The 20,635-nt window shown below is 44.9% G+C and overlaps 1 protein-coding gene across 1 annotated transcript in view; it reads right to left on the minus strand.

The window, feature by feature from the left end:
- Window positions 1-20,635, minus strand: part of LOC137624510 (lon protease homolog 2, peroxisomal-like) — a 69,847-nt gene that overhangs the window by 1,955 nt on the left and 47,257 nt on the right. The window contains exons 13-18 of the mRNA XM_068355328.1: window positions 19,994-20,102; window positions 18,038-18,145; window positions 17,626-17,870; window positions 16,436-16,648; window positions 956-1,147; window positions 397-507 (exon numbers count right to left, since the gene is read on the minus strand). Coding sequence (XP_068211429.1) covers window positions 397-507; window positions 956-1,147; window positions 16,436-16,648; window positions 17,626-17,870; window positions 18,038-18,145; window positions 19,994-20,102 — 978 coding nt within the window. The remainder of the gene's footprint in view (window positions 1-396; window positions 508-955; window positions 1,148-16,435; window positions 16,649-17,625; window positions 17,871-18,037; window positions 18,146-19,993; window positions 20,103-20,635) is intronic.

Genomic DNA, 20,635 nt, shown 5'->3' on the forward strand with positions numbered 1-20,635 from the left:
AAAATTTATTGTTGTAAGGCACAAGTGCATTTTCAATCAAATCAAAGAACTTGAATCTTCCTAGACAACTTGAGTAAACTACTGGGATGACATTAATGCCATTATATTTTAGTTTTATTTACTTTGAGTTCAATTGCAAGCATTTTAATTAAAACTTTTGCTTTACTATATTTTAAAAATTACTATGATATTCTAACTATAATCTTTTTTAAGTATTAAATATTTTATGAAGCTTGAATACAAATATTATCTACTCTACAATCTTCATTTATTTCAAACTGCAGGGCCTTTTAATCACGATATGCAGGAAATTTTCTAGAGTAATATAACTAGTTCAAATAAAGTACAGTAAAAGTTTAGTCCTGTAGAAATTATAACTTTTTTGGTCAACCTTACCAGTACAGAACTGGGAATATCATCCAAGTCTTTCTTGTTAGCTGCTGGAATGATTACAGTTGTAAGTCCTGATCTATGTGCAGCCATTAGTTTCTCTTTGATTCCCCCAACCTGAAAATTTTTAAACATTGAATGATGTATTTCTTCCCCATTTCATCCTTTATTCACAAAGTGACATATCCCCTTGTCATTCTGATTTAAGTTTCCCTAATCATAAAACAATTAAAATTTTGTACATTTCAAATTCACCCCTAAAGTATTTATATTTTTTACTTTGGATGTTGTAAATTTCCTAGTTACATTAGGACAAGGACATATTCTGGAATTCAGTTTGAGAAATTTGTTCCAGAATAAATTAATAACACGGTATGGTACCACTAAATACAATTATGGTCAGATTTGGTCTAAGCATATATGTCTCAACTAGTCAGTTTTAAAATATTTTGGCTGAACTACTAACTTGAAATTACAAAATTCCTATTTATTTTACACTACTGAAGTCTTTCTTGTATCTGAAAACTAAATACTGCCAAGAAAATTCCAAAATGTGAATACATACAGGTAAAACAACACCATTTAGAGTTATTTCTCCTGTCATAGCAACATCCGAACGAACACAGCGTTTTGTTAGAAGAGAAACTAGGACGGTGATTATTGTGACGCCAGCCGAGGGACCATCTTTGCTGATAGCTCCGGCTGGAAAGTGCATGTGAATTTCTTCATCTTTCATGAAGTCCTTGTCGATACGGAGCTGTAAATTTATAATAAAATAAGATTATTAGAAAAATCAGATAATGTATGTACAAGTACAGTGACAGCAATGCTAGTATACTATCACCGAGTTAAACAAAAATGGAATTTTTTTAATATCTGTTATTTATATACTCACCTGATGTTCAATATTGCTTCTCTCACAAAGCTTGCTAATATTGTAGTTTACTCTCAAAAACTATTAAATTTCAAGATTTTAATTTCCTTTTTATCATCTTAGGCCTCTAGTATATACGAGACAATTTAGCAACTAATGGCAATAATCCATCTTAGGTCATGTATATGAACATCAGCCGAGTATAGAAATAAATTTCATTATTAGAATTCCATTTATTTCTATAAACTTCCCCTGATGCTCATATTGGCAATTCCAACACACTCATGGAGGTGGGCCAGTGAAATTGAAAAAGATAGGCCATCAATAGACCTAAAAAAATGTTATTTTCAATAGTAAATTAAATTTTTGAATATACTTACCCGATGATCATGTAGCTGTCAACTCTGTTGCCCGACAGAAATCTACGGTCGGGATACGCCAGCGATCGCTATACAGGTGGGGGTGTACACAATAGCGCCATCTGTGAGTAGGTACTCAAGTACTTCTTGTCAACAAGAACTCAATTTTCTCCTCGGTCCACTGGTTCTCTATGGGGAGGAAGGGCGGGTCCTTAAATTCATGATCATCGGGTAAGTATATTCAAAAATTTATTTTACTAATGAAAATAACATTTTTCAATATTAATCTTACTCGATGATCATGTAGCTGATTCACACCCAGGGTGGTGGGTGGAGACCAGCATACATGTTAACAAAGAAGCTAAGTATCCCGTATCTTATTTTAGCCGTTATTCAAAATAACAAACATAAAATAAATAAGTACCTGGTAAGGAAGTCGACTTGAACCATTACTCTGCCTTTTTAAGTACGTCTTCCTTACTGAGCCTAGCGATCCTCTTAGGATGCTGAGCGACTCCTAGGTGCTGAAGTATGAAGGGCTGCAACCCATACTAAAGGACCTCATCACAACCTCTAATCTAGGCGCTTCTCAAGAAAGAATTTGACCACCCGCCAAATCAACCAGGATGCGGAAGGCTTCTTAGCCTTCCGGACAACCCAGAAATATTTCAAGAGAAAGATTAAAAAGGTTCTGGAATTAGGGAATTGTAGTGGTGGAGCCCCCACCACTACTGCACTCGTTGCTACGAATGGTCCCAGAGTGTAGCAGTTCTCGTAAAGAGACTGGACATTCTTAAGATAAAAGACGCGAACACTGATTAGCTTTTCCAAAAGGTTGCGTCGAAAATATTTTGCAGAGATCTATTTTATTAAAAGGTCACGGAAGTTGTGATAGCTCTAACTTCGTGTGTCCTTACCTTCAGCCAAGCTTGGTCTTCCTCATTCAGAAGGGAATGAGCTTCTCGTATTAACAGTCTGAAAATAATAGGATAAAGAATTCTCTGACATAGGCAAAGATGAATTCTTAACTGAACACCATAAAGCTTCAGACGGGCCTCGTAAAGGTTTTTAAAATAGAACTTAAGAGCTCTACAGGACATAATACTCTTTCTAGTTCATTTCCAACCATACGATAAGTTTGGAATAACGAACGATATTGGTCAAGGCTGAGAAGGCAGCTCGTGTTTGGCTAGAAAACCAAGATGTAGAACATGTAGCCGAGAACATGTAGCCGTTTCGGATGAAAATCCGATGTTTTTGCTGAAGGCATGAATCTCACTGACTCTTTTAGCTGTGGTTAAGCATATCAGGAAAAGAGTCTTAAAGGTGAGATCTTTCAGGGAGGCTGATTGAAGTGGTTCGAACCTGTCTAACATAAGGAATCTTAGAACCACGTCTAAATTCCAACCAGGTGTAACCAAACGACGCTCCTTCGTGGTCTCAAAAGACTTAAGGAGGTCCTGTAGATCTTTATTGTTGGAAAGATCTAAGCCTCTGTGACGGAAGACTGATGCCAACATGCTTCTGTAACCCTTGAAAGTGGGAGCTGAAAGAGATCGCTCTTTTCTCAGATATAAGAGGAAGTCAGCTATTTGAGTTACAGAGGTACTGGTCGAGGATACGGATACTGACTTGCACCAGTTTAGGAAGATTTCCCACTTCGATTGGTAGACTCTAAGGGTGGATGTTCTCCTTGCTCTAACAATCGCTCTGGTTGCCTCCTTCGAAAAACCTCTAGTTCTCGAGAGTCTTTCGATACTCTGAAGGCAGTGAGACGAAGAGCGTGGAGGCCTTGGAGTACCTTCTTACGCGTGGCAGACGTAGCAGGTCCACCCTTAGGGGAAGAGTTCTGGGAACGTCTACTAGCCATCGAAGTACCTCGGTAAGTTATTCTCTCGCGGGCCAGAGGGAAGCAACTAGTGTCAACTTTGTCCCATCGTGAGAGGCGAACTTCTGCAGTACCTTGTTGACAATCTAGAACGGAGGAAATGCATATAGATCTAGATGAGACTAATCTAGTAGAAAGGCATCTAAAAGAACCACTGCTGGGTCCGGGATAGGTGAGCAAAGTATTGAGAGCCTCTTGGACATCGAGGTTGCGAAGAGATCTATGGTTGGCTGGCCCCAGGTGACCCAAAGTCTCTTGCATACATCTCTGTGGAGGGTCCAATATGTTGGAATTATTGTCCCTTCCTACTGAGAAACTGCTAAGACATTCAAGTTGCCTTGGAAGAAATTTGTTACTAGTGAAAAGTCTAGACCTGTTGAACAGGAGAGGAGGTCACTAGCGAACTCGCACCATGTCAGAGAGTAGGTCCCTCCTTGCTAGGAGATGAACATCAAAGCAGGGAGTTGTCCGTGTTGACCTCCATTACTTTGTCTTGAAGGAGAGACCTGAAGCTTTTCCAGGTCAGACGTACTGCCAGAAGCTTCTTGCAGTAAAAAAGCATTGTCCTTTGACTCGAGTTCCATAATCCCGAGCATTCCCTACCGCCTAAGGTCGCACCCCAGCCTACGTCCGATGCGTCTGAGAAGAGAACGTGGTTGGGAGTCTGAACAGTCAGGGGAAGACCCTATAAAAGGTTGATAAAGTCCTTTCCTCAGGTTAGACCAGACTTATCTTCCGGAAACCGGGATCGAGACCGCTTCTAGCGTCTTGTCCTTTTCCAGTGAAGAGCTAGATGAAACCGAAGAGGACGGAGGTGTAGTCTTCCAAGTGACACCAATTGCACCACGGATGACAGTGTCCTAACCAGACTCATCCACAGCCTGACAGGGCCGTATTCCTTCTTCAGCATCTTTTGGATGGATAGCAGGGCTGGGGATTGATCTTCTTGTTCAGCCATGTCCTCATCAGAGGGTTCCTCATCCGAAACTGATGAGGAAACGGCAACGGAGTGGGCAACGTCTGACTCGCTGAATCCGGTCGCACTGGTGGATGCGTGACGGAGCCGGACACAAGATCATGGTACTGCTGCACAGTCTGTGAACTGTCAACCATGGGGATGCGAGGAAGTACAGCGACAACCCGGAACTGTCTAGACTGTCTGGGTAGTACAGACAACCCCTTATCGGGTTGCTGAGGTTGCCGCACTGCGTCACAACAAGTCACCTCTGCTGGTTGTTGAACGTCTTCCCAGTGACACACTGAACGTCCACAACCACCTCCGAGAGTAGCTTAACATCAACGTGCGACTGGCAACCCACACTGGGTCGCACCGGTGGAGGAACCATCTCAACTGGCGGACGTGAGTAGGATACCTCAGCGTCAACAGGGCGTACAACCAACCGGTAGGAAGGTCGTTGGCAAGAAGGTTCTTCTCCGTAAAAAATCCTCTATCAAGGACTAAGCTTGGACTGCATGTCTTGCAACAAAGCCCAAGGTCTATGGGAGCAGGTGTGGCAACAGACGGGGTTAGCGACTGAAGCGGAACCATTTACCCTCCCTGGAAGCATGTTATGCTTAAATTAAAGTCCATAGGAGGATAAGCAGCTTAAGGCTCCTCTCCAAATGACAGAGTCCTCAAGGGAATATCAGAAGGAAGGAGAACAGCACTTTCTCATCTACAGGAACCATATCCGAGAAAAGCTAGGTTCTCTCAGTGAGGGTTTCACTGGTGCAAAAGCAGCAGACCAGAAGGCAACGTTATGAAACTGCTTGACAGTCTGTGAACTGTCAAAAACTGAACTGTCAACCACAACAGGAGCGTGAGGACATACAGCACTGGTGTATAAGTAGCAGACCAGAAGGCAACGTCATGTAACTGTTTGACAGTCTGTGAGTTGGCAACAACCAAAGTTGTGTGGGAAAGCCTCAACTCCTGACTGACTAGTTTGCTGCGGGCGAGTGGCGGTAACCACATTGTGTTGCGGAGGCTGACACACCGTGTCAAAACACGGCAGCTTGTGGTAGCTCACGCACGGCAACGGAGTGCTCCGTGTGTCTGTGGGAGTCATCATACATCTGGCAGGGTTGACTGTGCATGGGTGGAGGAGCTCTCACAACAAGAGTGTGAGAGCAGGAAGCCATGCCGGGCGCACAACCGTGGGAGGTGTAGGCCCACGGGTGCATCGTCAACCTTCTCCGCAGTCGGAGTGTGGGAGCTGGCAACAACAAAAGCAGAGTGCTGGTGTGTGGGAGGGGCTGCGGTGGGTTGCGGAGCATGCTGAAAGGTATGCGGAGCATGCTGTATGGTATGCGGAGCATGCCGCATGGGTTGCGGAGAATGCCGCATAGAGCTGGAACCCGGCAGCTCTACAGCACCTTCCCACTGCTGATGCGGTAGCTCACGCATGTCAACGGATGGTGCAGCAAGAACATGCGTCTGGCAGGGTGGACTGCGCATCGGAGGTGGAGCTCTCACAGGTGGAGTGTGGGAGCAGGCAGCCGCAGTATCTGCTGAGCGCACAACCTCGGCGGGTTGTAGGTTAACAGGTGCATTGTCAACCTTCCAGCACGATACTCCTGCATGAAGGAGCAAGCTGAGACTGTATAGTCTGCAGCATGGACCACTAGGGTCTATGAAAGACAACAACAAACGGAGCTACTGTCCGTTGTGACTGAGGGTCTAAAACAGCTGGTGCGGTAACAGACGGAGTTACTTGGGAGGTGTGCAGTTGTCGTACTGCAGCGAGTCCGAACTGACCCAGTGGCTACACCTAGGCCGTTGGACTTGCGCGGAAGGAACCGACTTGCACTTAAAAGCCGCAAGATTTGGTCCATGGTTTCTGCGAGAAACCTCTTCCGCAGACGAGGAATAGATGGGCTCTCTCGTCTTTGTGTGGGTGGGGTGATCACGTCGGCAACGTGTGTAGATACACCCGAAACCACGGAGGGAAACGTTTGTTCGTCGATCAAGACCTGTGGAACCCATAAGTCCTTCGACATTACTTCTCCCCTGGGCTTGGGAGCTTGTAAGAGGTATCGGACAAGGTGAACAACTGGCACGAACAAACGAACCCTCGAACGCAACACTGTAACACTTTGCGCATATCACTTTATCACTTTTGATTTTCTGTTTGCACTTATTTCACTGAACTCGAAACTTTAAGTGGTTTGTACCTGAAACACGCAATCCTATCCTTCATTAAAAGGTAGTAATTGCGAAAACAGTTTTACAATGTAACAGAAAAACATAATGAAAGATAAAGAATTCAGTGGCTGGAAAAGAGACTAAACACTAGATCAAATAAACTACGTTTAAAATCTCTCACCGCATAAAGCCTGGGAACAAGAATAAAACTCTAGAAACGTTTTACCTTCTTCCCCTATAGCGACTAGGGAGAAGAGTAAAAAACGAGAACAACGTTACCCGCTTGAACGAAACGTTTATTCTCCTCTCTCTCCCTCCGTCTCTATCTCTCTCTCTCTCTCTCTTGACTTAGAACCTGAGAGATGAGCCCAATTATATATCGTTAAAACATATTATTTGTTAAAGGAAAAAAACTGAAAGGTTTCCCAAATAAAAAGTTCCTTTATTAGAATTAAAACCATTTAAGCTAAGAAAGAATGAACGAAACGCTAGAATCGGTTTACTCTTACTGCAACGTGAAACCGTGAAATACTCTCTCTCTATCGTAACGATAGAGCGCAAGTTGAACGTTCTGAACGTCAACAACTGCGGAGACTAAACTAAACGTTAGTTCAACTTTGAAAACAGTACGAGACTATCAAAGAAATTCTTTCAAAAACATTAAAATTAAAATAGCATAAATTCTTAACAGGAAAAACGATATGACGGGCTCAATGTTAATTAACTTCGGTTCCAAGTAAGGACCGCCTACTATTAGGAAAGGTCGCATATAAACAAACATAAAAATGACAAATTCGAAGATAATTTGTATTTTTCCTAACCATACAAACCTTAGCTATTTACAAAGGGTTATTACTTTTAGCGTAGCTGAAATGGCGAGCCATTAGAATTTAACGAGGGTGTATTACCCCCGCGCTAGTTAGCGGGGGGGTAGGGGAGTGGTAGCTAGCTACCCCTCCTCCCCCTCACACACAGGTGAATACTCACTTTCACTTAGAGGTAGGACTTGTCTTGGGGGACAGGGCTGGCGGGCAAATATGTGTAAATAGCTAAGGTTTGTATGGTTAGGAAAAATACAAATTATCTTCGAATTTGTCATTTGTTCCGTAACCGAAATACAAACCACGCTATTTACAAAGGGTGACTTATCCCTTAGGAAGGGTGGAAAGTCCCCAGCCATACTGGCTTTGGCTTTACCCGGGGACTCAGAATCCGAGTGAGTCGCACTCGAGAAAAGGAGTCCCTGCACCTCACAAGTTCCTTGCACCGCAAGGAACCATGTGGCCTACGTAAGCTTGTGTGTGAAGGAAGAAGTGTGACCCGTCCTAGGCAGTTGACCTGGAGTTCCAGAAGGAACTCTGGGTTAGGACGTTCCCAATACCACCTCGTCAGGGTATGGGGGACGCGACAGTATTGACTCAATACTCGGAACACAAGGAAGCATGGTTTACCTGCAGAGGTTCGAGGTCAGCTATGCAGAGACCAGGATGCTGCTTCCCCGTAGAGGGGATGATGAAGAAAGAAGTAAGGGCCAGACATACTTCTTTCGTTCATGCAGACTAAAACCTGATAACAATGCCCTCAACCTTCTGCTACCTGTCCAAAAAGGAGCCTGAGGTTAGACCAGCTGTTGTGTAGCCACCACAGAGCGATAGAAAACGTATCGAGACTCCTGTGGGTCACGCCCTGCAGGAAGCGGGCTGCGAAGGTCATCAGACGCTTCCAGACTCCAGCTTGTAGCACCTGCGTCACAGAGTAGTATTACTCGAAGGCGAGGGACGTTGCGATGTATCCAACATCGTGCTGTAGGGCGACGTGACGGGGGAGGGTCTGAAGACAGGTCGAGATGAATGTCCTTGAGTCCGGGCTGAAGAGGTATACTGGTGACTCTCCCCCCATGTCCTCCTTGTGTTCCCAAATCGGCTGCAACTGAGGCCAAACTGCAGCTGTTCCCAGCGCTAACCTCTCGATTCCTGTACTGGCAAGAAAGAGAAGGTCTTGGGACATCAGACACAGAATGGAGACTCAAAATCTTGAATGAATCGGACCGAAGGGTCGGGACCCTCAGATTCTGAGTCTAGCCAACAACTCAGGAGCGAGCCTGAATGTTGCCTTCCCCTCTTCCTTAGAAAGGGGGGGGAGTAGTAAGAGACCAAGAAGATTGCTTACACACTGGCCGTGGCCAGAGTGAGCAGAAGACCCAAGGCGGAATACAATCCGAGGCCTGTCATAAAAGGGTCTTGAGAAGATCTCTTAAAGGACTAAAAGTCCGAGCCATGCTCCAAGTTGGAGGTCTTCCTCCGACTAGGGCAGGGACGATCGTAGCTTCGCATGAGCGAGGATAGATCCAGCGGGCAGGAAAAAGTTATTCCTTTAAGCCTGAAGGTCAGGGAAAGGCTGAGCGACAGGCTTCATTGCCAAGAGCGGAAAGGAGTTTCCTCCCGCCGAAAGGCAATAAGACCGTTATTGCTGGAGAAGAGGCCTCACGGGAAGAGGTATATCTCCCACGGCACCAACCACCTTAGACTCTTCACTTTGCCTGGGAGACCCCTGTGGATGACTATCGCAGATGACGCGACCTACGTACCGCGACTGTAGCGGGTTGTCTCTTCTAGAGGAGGAAGCGTAGTGTCTCCAGGCATGAAGCCGAAGCGACGTCCCGGTTCGGGAGAGATGTCGCAGTGTGGTTGCTTGAGTAGTCTGCGTCGTGGGAGAAGCTCTCCCGGGAGTTCCGTCAGGGGAAGCAGAGGGTCCAGAAACCGTTCTGCGCATAGTCCCAGTGGAGCTCTCCCATTGAAAGGTTGACAGACAACCTGGTTTTGTTGAGACCCATTGTCCGCAGACAAAAAGGAGGGAAGACGCAGGCGTCGAAGTTGTCCCACCATCACCGGAATGCATCTTGCCAGAGTCTCGGGGTCTGAGACTGGGGGGAAAACTAGCGGAAGCTTGAGGTTCCAAGCTGTCGCGATCAGGTCCCCCAGACCAGCACTTACTGGTTACCCAAGGTCAAAGACCCTTAGGTACACTCTCTCTATGAGGCTCTGCTCGGATAGTCTGAGAGAAACATTCCCCTGCCTGGAATGAGAGAGCCGATGGTGGAATTGAGAGAATCTCAATCATCCCGGTATCTCTACTGCAAGATGTGAAGGTGTGAAAATGCGTCCCCTGCTGGTTAGCATGAAGTCGACACGCAACGGGGCGACTTGGCAGGAGCGGTAGGATCTGAAGAGGGGCCAGACTAAGGCCCTTAAGCCTGCCTGAATGATGGAGAGGTATCCTTCAGGTCTTGACCATAGGCCTGGACCGGAACATGCCCCCCCCCCCCTTTCCTTTGACGAGTCCGAGAACCGCATCAAGAATGTGGGGAAAGGACGAGAATATCCACTACCATCAAGAGGCTCCATAGGTCAACACCCATTGCAGGTTTAATAGTTCCGCTGGTCCCATAGGGCCAGGGAGTCCGGTTAAACATTGCCTGAAGCCACCGGAACTTGGATCGCCCCACATGGAACTTATCCTGAGGCGACCGTTCGGACTATAAACGGGTCAATGAGGAAAGAAGAACTAGGAAACGTTCCAAGGTAGGGCTGAAAACTCTGCTTGACTGAGAACAGGTACTGCGACTCTCCTCAGTCTTGCCACAGTCAACCGAAAGGAAGGCTCGGAGGATGTGGTAACAGAATCTGGCGTCCCCAGGTGGTCACCCATCCAAGTACCGACGTTGCTTAACCTCGCTGGACGGACGAGAAGCGGGGTTTCCAACGTGGTAAGGCGGTTGACTCAATATCATGGCCAGATACTCCAGATGTTGAGGCAGAGGAAGAGAAGGCTCCAAGCAAAATACCATGAGCCCACACTCATGGTCAGCATTCGGAAGCTTTTCCCGGCGCTGAAGAAGGTCGAAACCCGAGCCTACCGGAGTTGACCAGCCCTCCAAACAGCAGAGGAGGCGGAAGTCTGCACCTGAGCGGCCAAGAGGAAGGCAGGGAGAGTTCTCTGGGGAAACAAACCTGCTATGCCACGGCGGGATAGCCACACTGCATCATAAGCAGGAATACTTGCAGTTTAGGCTGAATTCGACGAGCACCCTGGAAGATGGATGGAATGGAAACTGAAAGTACCCGTCCTTCCGATCCAGGGTTAAAGGAGTCCTGTCGCCTCGTTACCAGTCTGATCGATTCTGCTGGTCTACGCTGGCCAAAGTTTGTTCGACAAACTTGATCAGGGCTGAGAGGTCGACTATGGACATCCCCTCTCAGATCCTTCCTTACAAGAAAGGATCGACTGAGGGGGCCGGGGGTGAAGCCGTCGATGATCCTAAGGAAGACCTTCGCCTAAGGTATGGATCATTCTGCCCAACCGGGCAACTCTGCTGATGCTATGGCATAGAGGTTCAGAGACACTGAATTCGCTGACAGAGACGGCAGGCGCGATATCCTTGGCTACTCACAGAGATTGTGCGGGAATGGGCATCGGGAAGCTGTCATTCGGATGAGTAACCTTAAGCATCCTCCCAGCGAAAAAACCTGCAATCCTAGAGTTCGTGAACTCCTTTTAGGACTATGCCCCCCCGGGGGAGTCTCCCGTGCCATCTGTTCCTGACAGGAGGAAACTGCAATTGGACACCTTGTCCCAGTTGTCGTAGCAGATAACTTAGGCCGACGTGGTTGAAAGAAAAGGGAGCTGGAGCCCTGCAGAGTCTGGAAGAAAGCGCCTTGGAGGAGTGAAACCGGAAGTCGATTTACTCCGCACAGCAGATGTTTAAGTCTCTGTCCTTGGGCAAAGACAAAACTCTTCTCAAGGATGGAAGGGTGTCTGAGGTCGTTGACCTCCACAGATGAGACACCCGAAGGAAGCCTTCAGTCAGTGCGTCCAGATGGTACAACATCGAGCTTGTCCGCAAGTAGATACTTAACGACGAAAGGCCAAGGTGCCTGAGCTCGAGAGGAGGAAAGTACCCTTGATCTTCCTGTAGCTTCCTTGAACCAAACCTCGGGCCGTAACCGAGGAGGGAAAGAACCTGGTAAGCTCCCAGAGGAAGAGGTAAGCAGTCACCCCTTGTCCGATGGAGAAATCTTCAACGGAAAGCCCCCCCGCCAAAAATCCTTCCAGGGCGGGAGAAGGAGAGAGTACTCGTGCAGGAGAGGGGACCCTCGAGACCGACCTCTTGGGAACCAACTTCGCCCTGGGGGAAGTCACCACGAAGTCCACTCCTCTCTTTCTCTTCAGCGTAGGAGAGACAGCCGCTGGTTTGTTACCCTGGCCGGTGAGTGCTGGTTTCATAACCCTCATTAACGCCCGTGCCAGCGGATCAAACCATGTCTGCTGCTCCAAGGACACAGAGTCCGAAATCCTCGCTAAGGTGAAAGGGATCGGGCGATCCTTTGGAGAGGACACGACGGTTCCTGCCTGAAAAGAAGGTGGGAAGAATGCTGTACTGACCTGTCTTCGTCCTGCACTACAAACCTGTGCTTGGATGGAGGTGATCCCGAGTGCCGCCTAGGAGCACGCGTCCCTGCTGCTACCACCGGCTGTGGAATTCGCCGCGAACTATGGTCGCGCGAGGGCGAACGGTCGCGCGGGCGCACAGGCGAGTGGTCGCGCGGGCGCGCGGGCGCGCAGGCGAGCGGTCGCGAGGGCGCGCAGGCGAGCGATCGCGCGGGCGCGCAGGCGAGCGATCGCGCGGGCGCGCAGGCGAGCGATCGCGCGGGCGCGCAGGCGAGCGATCGCGCGGGCGCGCAGGCGAGCGATCGCGCGGGCGCGCAGGCGAGCGATCGCGCGGGCGCGCAGGCGAATGGGCGTGACGGCGAGGGATCGTGCTGCCGCGTAGGTGAAGAAGATCGCTGGCGGTAAGCGATGGCGAGCAGCATGTGTAGGTGAATGATCGCGTGATAGGGTGCGATGGTGATCAGCATCCGCAAGAGGGCGAGCGTTCAGGGTTGTGCGATGAGGAGCAGCATGCGTAAGCGGGCAATCGTGCAGGGTTGTGCGATGGCGAGCAGCATGCGCAGGTGAATGATCGCGTGAAAGGGTGCGATGGTGATCAGCATCTGCAGGAGGGCGATCGTTCAGGGTTGTGCGATGAGGAGCAGCATGCGTAAGCGGGCAATCGTTCAGGGTTGTGCGATGGCGAGCAGCATGCGCAGGTGAATGATCGCGTGAAAGGGTGCGATGGTGATCAGCATCTGCAGGAGGGCGATCGTTCAGGGTTGTGCGATGAGGAGCAGCATGCGTAAGCGGGCAATCGTTCAGGGTTGTGCGATGGCGAGCAGCATGCGCAGGTGAATGATCGCGTGAAAGGGTGCGATGGTGATCAGCATCCGCAAGAGGGCGATCGTTCAGGGTTGTGCGATGAGGAGCAGCATGCGTAAGCGGGCAATCGTTCAGGGTTGTGCGATGGCGATCAGCATCCGCAGTTGAGGGTCGCGCGATGGCGATCAGCATCCGCAGTTGAGGGTCGCGCGATGGCGATCAGCATCCGCAGTTGAGGGTCGCGCGATGGCGATCAGCATCTGCAGTTGAGGGTCGCGCGATGGCGATCAGCATCCGCAGTTGAGGGTCGCGCGATGGCGATCAGCATCCGCAGTTGAGGGTCGCGCGATGGCGATCAGCATCTGCAGTTGAGGGTCGCGCGATGGCGATCAGCATCCGCAGTTGAGCTAGTAGCTGGCGAACCATGTTCCTTCAGAAGTGTTGGAGAACGTTGGCGTGCCAGCTGTAACACACGTGGGCGATCCGGAGATCGCTGGCGAGCTGATGATCGCTGACGAGCTGACGATCGCTGGCGAGCTGATGATCGCTGACGAGCTGATGATCGCTGACGAGCTGATGATCGCTGACGAGCAGAAGGCTACGCGTGGAAGCCTGCGCAAAGAAGAGTCCTTGACCCCGACCTGAACCGAAGTTCTAGATCGCGAGGGCGAACGTGGGCGCACAGGGCACGTAACAGGAACCGCAGGGAAGATCATCTTGAAAGCGCTGACGAACAGAAGGGCGCGCAGGGAAACCCTGACACGCAAGGGAAGAACCCCCGTGGGGGCAACCCTTTGCCCCGAAGGGATCGTTGTCCGCCGGGAGACTGATGTCCGTCGGAAGACCGCTGTCCGTCGGGAAGACCGTTGTCCGTCGGGAAGACCGTTGCCCGTCGGGAGACGAGATTAGACTGCTGTCCATCTGCACCAAGACGGAAGATCGAGAAAAAGAAGTTGTAGGCTGCAAACGGAGATTCAAAAAGGCGCCTCAAGCACCCTTATAGGGAGATGAGAGGCCCTTACGACGAGGCGGACGGAGGGCCTTACGGCGAGGGAGGCCAACAGCAACAGCAACAGAAGAAACCTCCGAAGAGGAGTCTCTATGAGTGTACTCTCTCGCGAACGACAGAGAAACACTTCGTGGAAGAGACTGGTCAGCCAGTGACCTAAAAGGGGCAATCCTCCGAAGAGGAGCCCCTGCAGTTGCCCAGCCCCTTGAGCGAAACTGCAGGTGCGACCGCTCAGCACCAAGAGCATAGTCGCACGAAAAAAAGGCAAGAGAAGAACCCCCCAAAAGAGGAAAAGCTCAAGCCTGGACAGGAAAAAACTTCCCTCGGAAGGAAAGTTATCCGCCCAAGGAGGCAAGCCTCCTGACTGTTCTAAAATGAACTGGAGAGCTGTCCGTCGACACGGGAGTACTACCAGTAGAAGGAGACACGCCCCTGACGACAATACAAGGGGGGAGGCAGCAACAGCCGAATCCCCAGGACTCAACCAGACAGCTCACACCGTTGCTATATTACAGAAACGAACTAGATCGGTAACTGTAAAAAAATAAAACAAATAATATTAGTACACATTCATTCCCCCGGGAAGGCTCCGAAGAGGAATCCCGAGGAAAAGGAACAAGAATTACACAACAGGCACGTGCCCTCACAACCACTTACACTCGCGGAAGGAGAGCTGTAACCAAAACAGAATTATAACAATTATAATTATGTAACTATGTAATTATGTAATTTAAAAAAAGAATGAACACTAAAGAAAAAAACGAAAACCCCGAAAGGAATCGTTCTACAAGCTGAAAAATTAACAACTACAATTAGATTCATAAACTAATTGAGACAAAATGTACGGCGTAGCAACCCCACCCACACGGGAAGGAAGCTACAAGGGCGTAGTAAAACATAGTAAAAGGGTGAACGACCTCAAGAGAGAGAGAGAGAGAAAGACCGAAGTCAAACTCGATCGCAACCCATAAAATTAGGCCGTGGTGGCCTAACTGCCGAGGCCTCCACGTAGATATCGTACACTACACACACACATCTGAAAAGGAAACTTACTTATTTCTATACTCAAATATATATACAAACATGAAAACATGTTTACATATATATTGAGTAAAAGAAAAGTAAGCGATTAAGTAAAGACAAAACAGACAATGGCTGCCAAGCGAGGACCAAGACAGAGACGTCTGTCACAGTCCGAGCCAAAAGTGAAAGTGAGTATTCACCTGTGTGTGAGGGGGAGGAGGGGTAGCTAGCTACCACTCCCCTACCCCCCCGCTAACTAGCGCGGGGGTAATACACCCTCGTTAAATTCTAATGGCTCGCCATTTCAGCTACGCTAAAAGTAATAACCCTTTGTAAATAGCGTGGTTTGTATTTCGGTTACGGAACAAATTAATTTTTATAAGTTTATAATAAATGGAAAGTTAATCGAAGAGGCCTATAAATGGCGGAGAGATATAAAATAAATCTATAACTTTATTAAGCAAAATTACCAAAAACCTAAACACACTTCCGTCTAAGGGAAGGGTGGGTCATTAAAAGTGAAAGAGAGTCTATACTCTCTTCGACACCAACACTTCCGTCTAAGGGAAGGGTCGGCCATTTAAAAGTGAAAGAGAGTCCATACTCTCTTCGTCACCATAATTAAATCTATCCAAAACGAGTTCAAGTTTTGAAATGAAGATAAAACCCCTGCATAGCGAAAGCTCAAAACTGGAATACTGTAGTGTACTTCACCAAAAAGTTGTGAAAACAAATCCAGTTAGGGACGGCGTAATAGTAGGTCTTGCCGGTGGCACGACAGAGGAAAAATTGAGTTCTTGTTGACAAGAAGTACTTGAGTACCTACTCACAGATGGCGCTGTTGTGTACACCCCCACCTGTATAGCGATCGCTGGCGTATCCCGACCGTAGATTTCTGTCGGGCAACAGAGTTGACAGCTACATGATCATCGGGTAAGATTAATATTGAAAAAGATGTATTTAATACCCTAGACTCTCCTCTTGGTCTAGTATCTTTGTAACAAAGTCTTAAAATAAATTTTATAATACCCTGAGTTCCCGGAATGTGTTCCTGAAGTTGGTAATTACTTTACTGTCCAGATTGGGTTTTAAATATTCCTTTTTTTTTTTTTACCTAATCACTTATTTATATAACTTACCCAACACCATGTTCCACATGCAAAATTGAAAAAAATTTACTCAATAAAACAAACCAATTCTATTTGATTATCACCAACAGCTACTACAGCACCATGACAAGCAATCATTATAAGCAAAAAAAGGTTTCTTTAAGATAATGAAATACTATCCGTTCTTATCTTCATAAATTGTACCATACTTTAGAGAGAAGCAGGAATAACTGTAATAATGGACCTCATGAAAAAAAATTCAATATTTTGCTAATGAAGTGCAGGAGCTAACCTCATACAAATCTCTTGTAAATGATATTAACTTTAAACCAGTTCAATAAATTGTAAAAGGTATATTCTGCCAAGTTACAAGGAACTTGTCTTACCAATTCTCCGTGCTTTCGAACCCATGAAAGGGCAATTTTTGCAGACTCCTGCATAACTGAGCCCAGCTGGCCAGTCAATGTGAGATTGGAATCTCCAGCTGAGCTTGTCGCTTCAACTACCATCACTTCACCACCGACAGGGGTCCAAGCTAAACCCACTGCCACACCAGGAACACTTACGCGACCAGCTAATCCACTTTGGAAGATGGGAGGCTGTAAAGTATAAAACTGGGTTTCAAAATATTTTCATTTTGATATTAAAAATCTTTTGGGAGAAAGAAAAAAAACAATCAACAGGGAATATAGAAGGAAAAAAGAAACCTGGTCTACCACTGAAATAATGTGTTGCTTAGATTACAGGTAAAACAGTTCTATAAAACATGGATTCTGTTTCTTAAAGAGCTAGCATACTAACACAAAAAACCTTTGAAGGATATCCTAGTAAACTATACCATTTACTAATACACCATATAAACCAAAATAAAAAACATTTAAAAATTGATAGAATTATTCTAAAACTGAAAAAATTTAATTTTCTAACAAATTCAGTACAGTACTTAGGCTTATTAAAATGAACCACCAGAGAACTTGGTTACTTTCATTGACTTTAGAATTCCAATTAGAACTCCTTCAATCCTATTATTCTTTAACTTTATATTGCACAGCCAATTAAGTCCTCTTAAGAATTATATAAATCCCTAGTTGGTATTGGAATTTATTGGAATTTGTTGGATTTCTAAACAAGTTAGATAATCCACAGTAGGATTCAAATACTGCTGCCCTGCAAATTCCTCTTCTATAAGACTAAAAACTCAAGCATTCACCTCTCTTAACAGCTCCATCAACATACAAATTGAACAATCCTGGTGACAGCACACATCCCTATCATAGCCCCATTCTCACTGAAAACTATTCACTTCATTCCATACCCTAACACACTCTTTACTACCTATGTGTAAACTCTTCACTGCTTGCAGCAGCCTTCCACCAATTCCACATAACCTCATCACATTCCAAATTCTTTCCTGGTTACGCTATCATAAGTGTAAGATTTTGCTCACCAGATGGCCATGCTATTCACCATCGGGGTAATTTTGAAATGCCCTTGAAGTTTTCTAAGATTCTGCCACTTTTCAGTTTCTTGCCATTCAATTCTTTATAATTACGCACAGTAGTAGTAGTTTACTCACCCCTAAAACATCTTGTATCATCTTTAAATCCACAATTATTGGTAATTCCATGTGTTCTTTCAACTGCAATAGATTTGGGAGTGCTTGTGAACCTTCAGTAATAGGATGACTGGAATCTTCTTTCTCCAGAGTATTGTTCTCCTTATGACTCTCTTCAACTTTCTCCACTTGATCATCTACTGCTTTCTGCACCTGATCGTCATCTATCTCTGCCACGATAACTTCTGAATCCGTCTTGTTTGTTACTTTAAACAAGAAAAAAAAATGCCTATAAATAGTGTTAAGCAAGCACATAGGAGTTTTATATGAAAATTGATGTAAATTAACAACTATATATGCATTAAGAATTTTTAAAATGATAAAGATAATCAAAATAATTTTGAGCCAAAAAACTTCTTGTTAACTATCATACCTGGGTCGACACACTTGGTTTCTGCAACCTGTACAGCCACGGCACGACAGACGGCAGCAATTTTACGTTCTAAAGCCCTGACTCCTGCTTCTCTTGTATACTCTCCAACTGTAAAGATAGTGCTCTGTACCAACAATATCAACAATATCTTTAATTCAACCAGTGTTACATCTAACAATCACAAGCGTGATACAAATGATTCCTGAAGTGTGTTGTAAAACTTTAGTTACTCTTACGTGAAGGCTAGCATCAATAGATGTACCTATAACCACTGACATCACACAGCGTTAATGCCTATTGACATGTGGGTATTCTGTACCAATCACGATGCAAAACACATTTTTTTTTTGGGGGGGTGTACGTGGCAACATCACAATTTAAACTACTAACTTCTATCCTAATATTCTACCTTGTAAGTATCCCTAGTCACCTCTTGTCTTCAGCTATGAAAGCATCCCTACACAGCTCACCTGGTTTGTTGTCTGCATGATTGTACAGACTAAGAAGTGATTTCAGATGTTGACTCAACATTATCCAAGTGAAGACTAACATTACTGACATTATCCAAATGATGTTGAAGAGAATTGTATGTTTTAGAAGCTGAAAATAAGAGTGATGATTGTCACATATCCTGATAACATGAATTGTATGAAACAGTTCCAGAGGAGACAAATGGGCATGATATAGAAAAAAGGGACATTCCCTCTATAAAACACAAGCAATAACTGAGATATGAGAGGTATGCAATAAATAACCATTTAATTCTATATCTTCAGCGACACCATGACTGATCATTGACATATCTCTTATCATTATTATTTTTATTATTATTATTAGCTAAGCTACAACCCCAGTTGGAAAAGTAAGATGCTATAAGATTAAGGGCTCCTACAGGAAAAAATAGCCAAGTGAGGAAAGGAAACAAGATAATGAACAATTAAAATAAAACCTTTTAAGAACAGTAACAACATTAAAATAAATCTTTCATATATAAACTAAAAGAAGAGCCTTATGTCAGCCGGCTCTATATTAAAACATTCCAAGCTTGAATTTTTAAAATTTCACCGATTCGATTACCCGATTAGGATGATCATTCCAAACTTTGGTCACAACTGGAACAAAACTTCTAAAATACTGTGTAGTGTTGAGCACTATTAAAATTACCTGCAAACCTAGTACAGTATCACAACCAGGTTGGTACTGTCCGTAAAGATCTGAATTTAGGATGGTCAGAATTATGAAAAATCAAATGTAACATGCATACTGAACTAATTGAACTACTGTGCCAGAGATTAATATCTAGATCAGTAATATGAAATTTAATAGACCTCAAGTTCTTATCCAACAAACTAGGATGAGATTCAGCAGCTGAAGACCAGACAGGAGAACAATACACAAAACAAGGCAGAATGAAAGAATTAAAACATTTTGTCAGACTAGACAGATCATCAAAGATCTTGAAAGACTTTCTTAATAAGCCAATTTTTTAGCAATTAAAGAGACAGACTAACTGCATGTCTCAAAAGTAGGTTTTCATTTCCTTTTATGATCTGATTCCATATTAACTTCAACATCTCCCTGCTTATGCTCATGAATGCAGAAAAAAAAAAATGTTAACTGGCCAAAAGAGGCATCGAAGTACACGAACTACAAGGTACTTTTCCATCATCCAGCTAGAAATGGTAAAAAAGAAGAGCTCCAACAATAATATTTCTCAGTTTACATGAGAATGGTTAACACTCATTTAATTTTTTAAGTTTTTCCATATATGAAGAGCTATTAAACTTACTTATACTTTACAGAATATAAATATGAGAAATGTATTTCATCTAAAGAGAACTGATCATTTACAAATATAAACTTCCTAGAAATTATATTTTATCTACAACAATTCCTTCATGCCTTACTCAATACAGCACACTGTATTAAATAATACATGATCTTTAGATAACTTACTTATGGTAGATATAATCTCTTGTGGTATTTGAAGAATATCTAGTGATAATCCATGTTCCTGAAGCTGCTTTGGAAGCAAATGCAGAGCGCCTATCATCACTTTCTCCTCCTTCAAAAAAAAAAAAAAAATTAGTGTAAAATTTAAAGACATTTAAATCAATGACATAAACATTCGATAAATGTTAAAAAAAAAAAAAAAACTGTACATACAGTATTCATAACTACTGTATGTAGTTTCAAGAAAGCACTAATTCCCATATCAAAACATTATAGGATTCACCTGAAGGATTTGTTTAAATACAACTATAAACTGGGGACAAGAAAAACAGAGTTGAACAGTTACATCAGAAAAACCAAAGGGAACTTATAAAAATGCAGCTAAATCTGAAGGGTCAATGGAAAAAACCTGAAGTATCAACTACAGTGTGCTAAGTAAGGCATACCGAGTGAGACATACATACCAATGGCTTAATGTACAGACCAAAGAATAATAATAATTTATCCCTTACAAATCTAACTGAAGACTTTACTGCAGATAAAAAAAAAGCTATGGCTCAAAATTTAAACAAATAACATTTTCATTAATGATAATAAGAATATTAAGCTATATGGAAGTAAAGTAAAAGCATATTGACTCAATAA

The sequence above is a fragment of the Palaemon carinicauda genome, chromosome 2, assembly GCF_036898095.1.
Source record: "Palaemon carinicauda isolate YSFRI2023 chromosome 2, ASM3689809v2, whole genome shotgun sequence".
Lineage (NCBI taxonomy): Eukaryota > Metazoa > Arthropoda > Malacostraca > Decapoda > Palaemonidae > Palaemon > Palaemon carinicauda.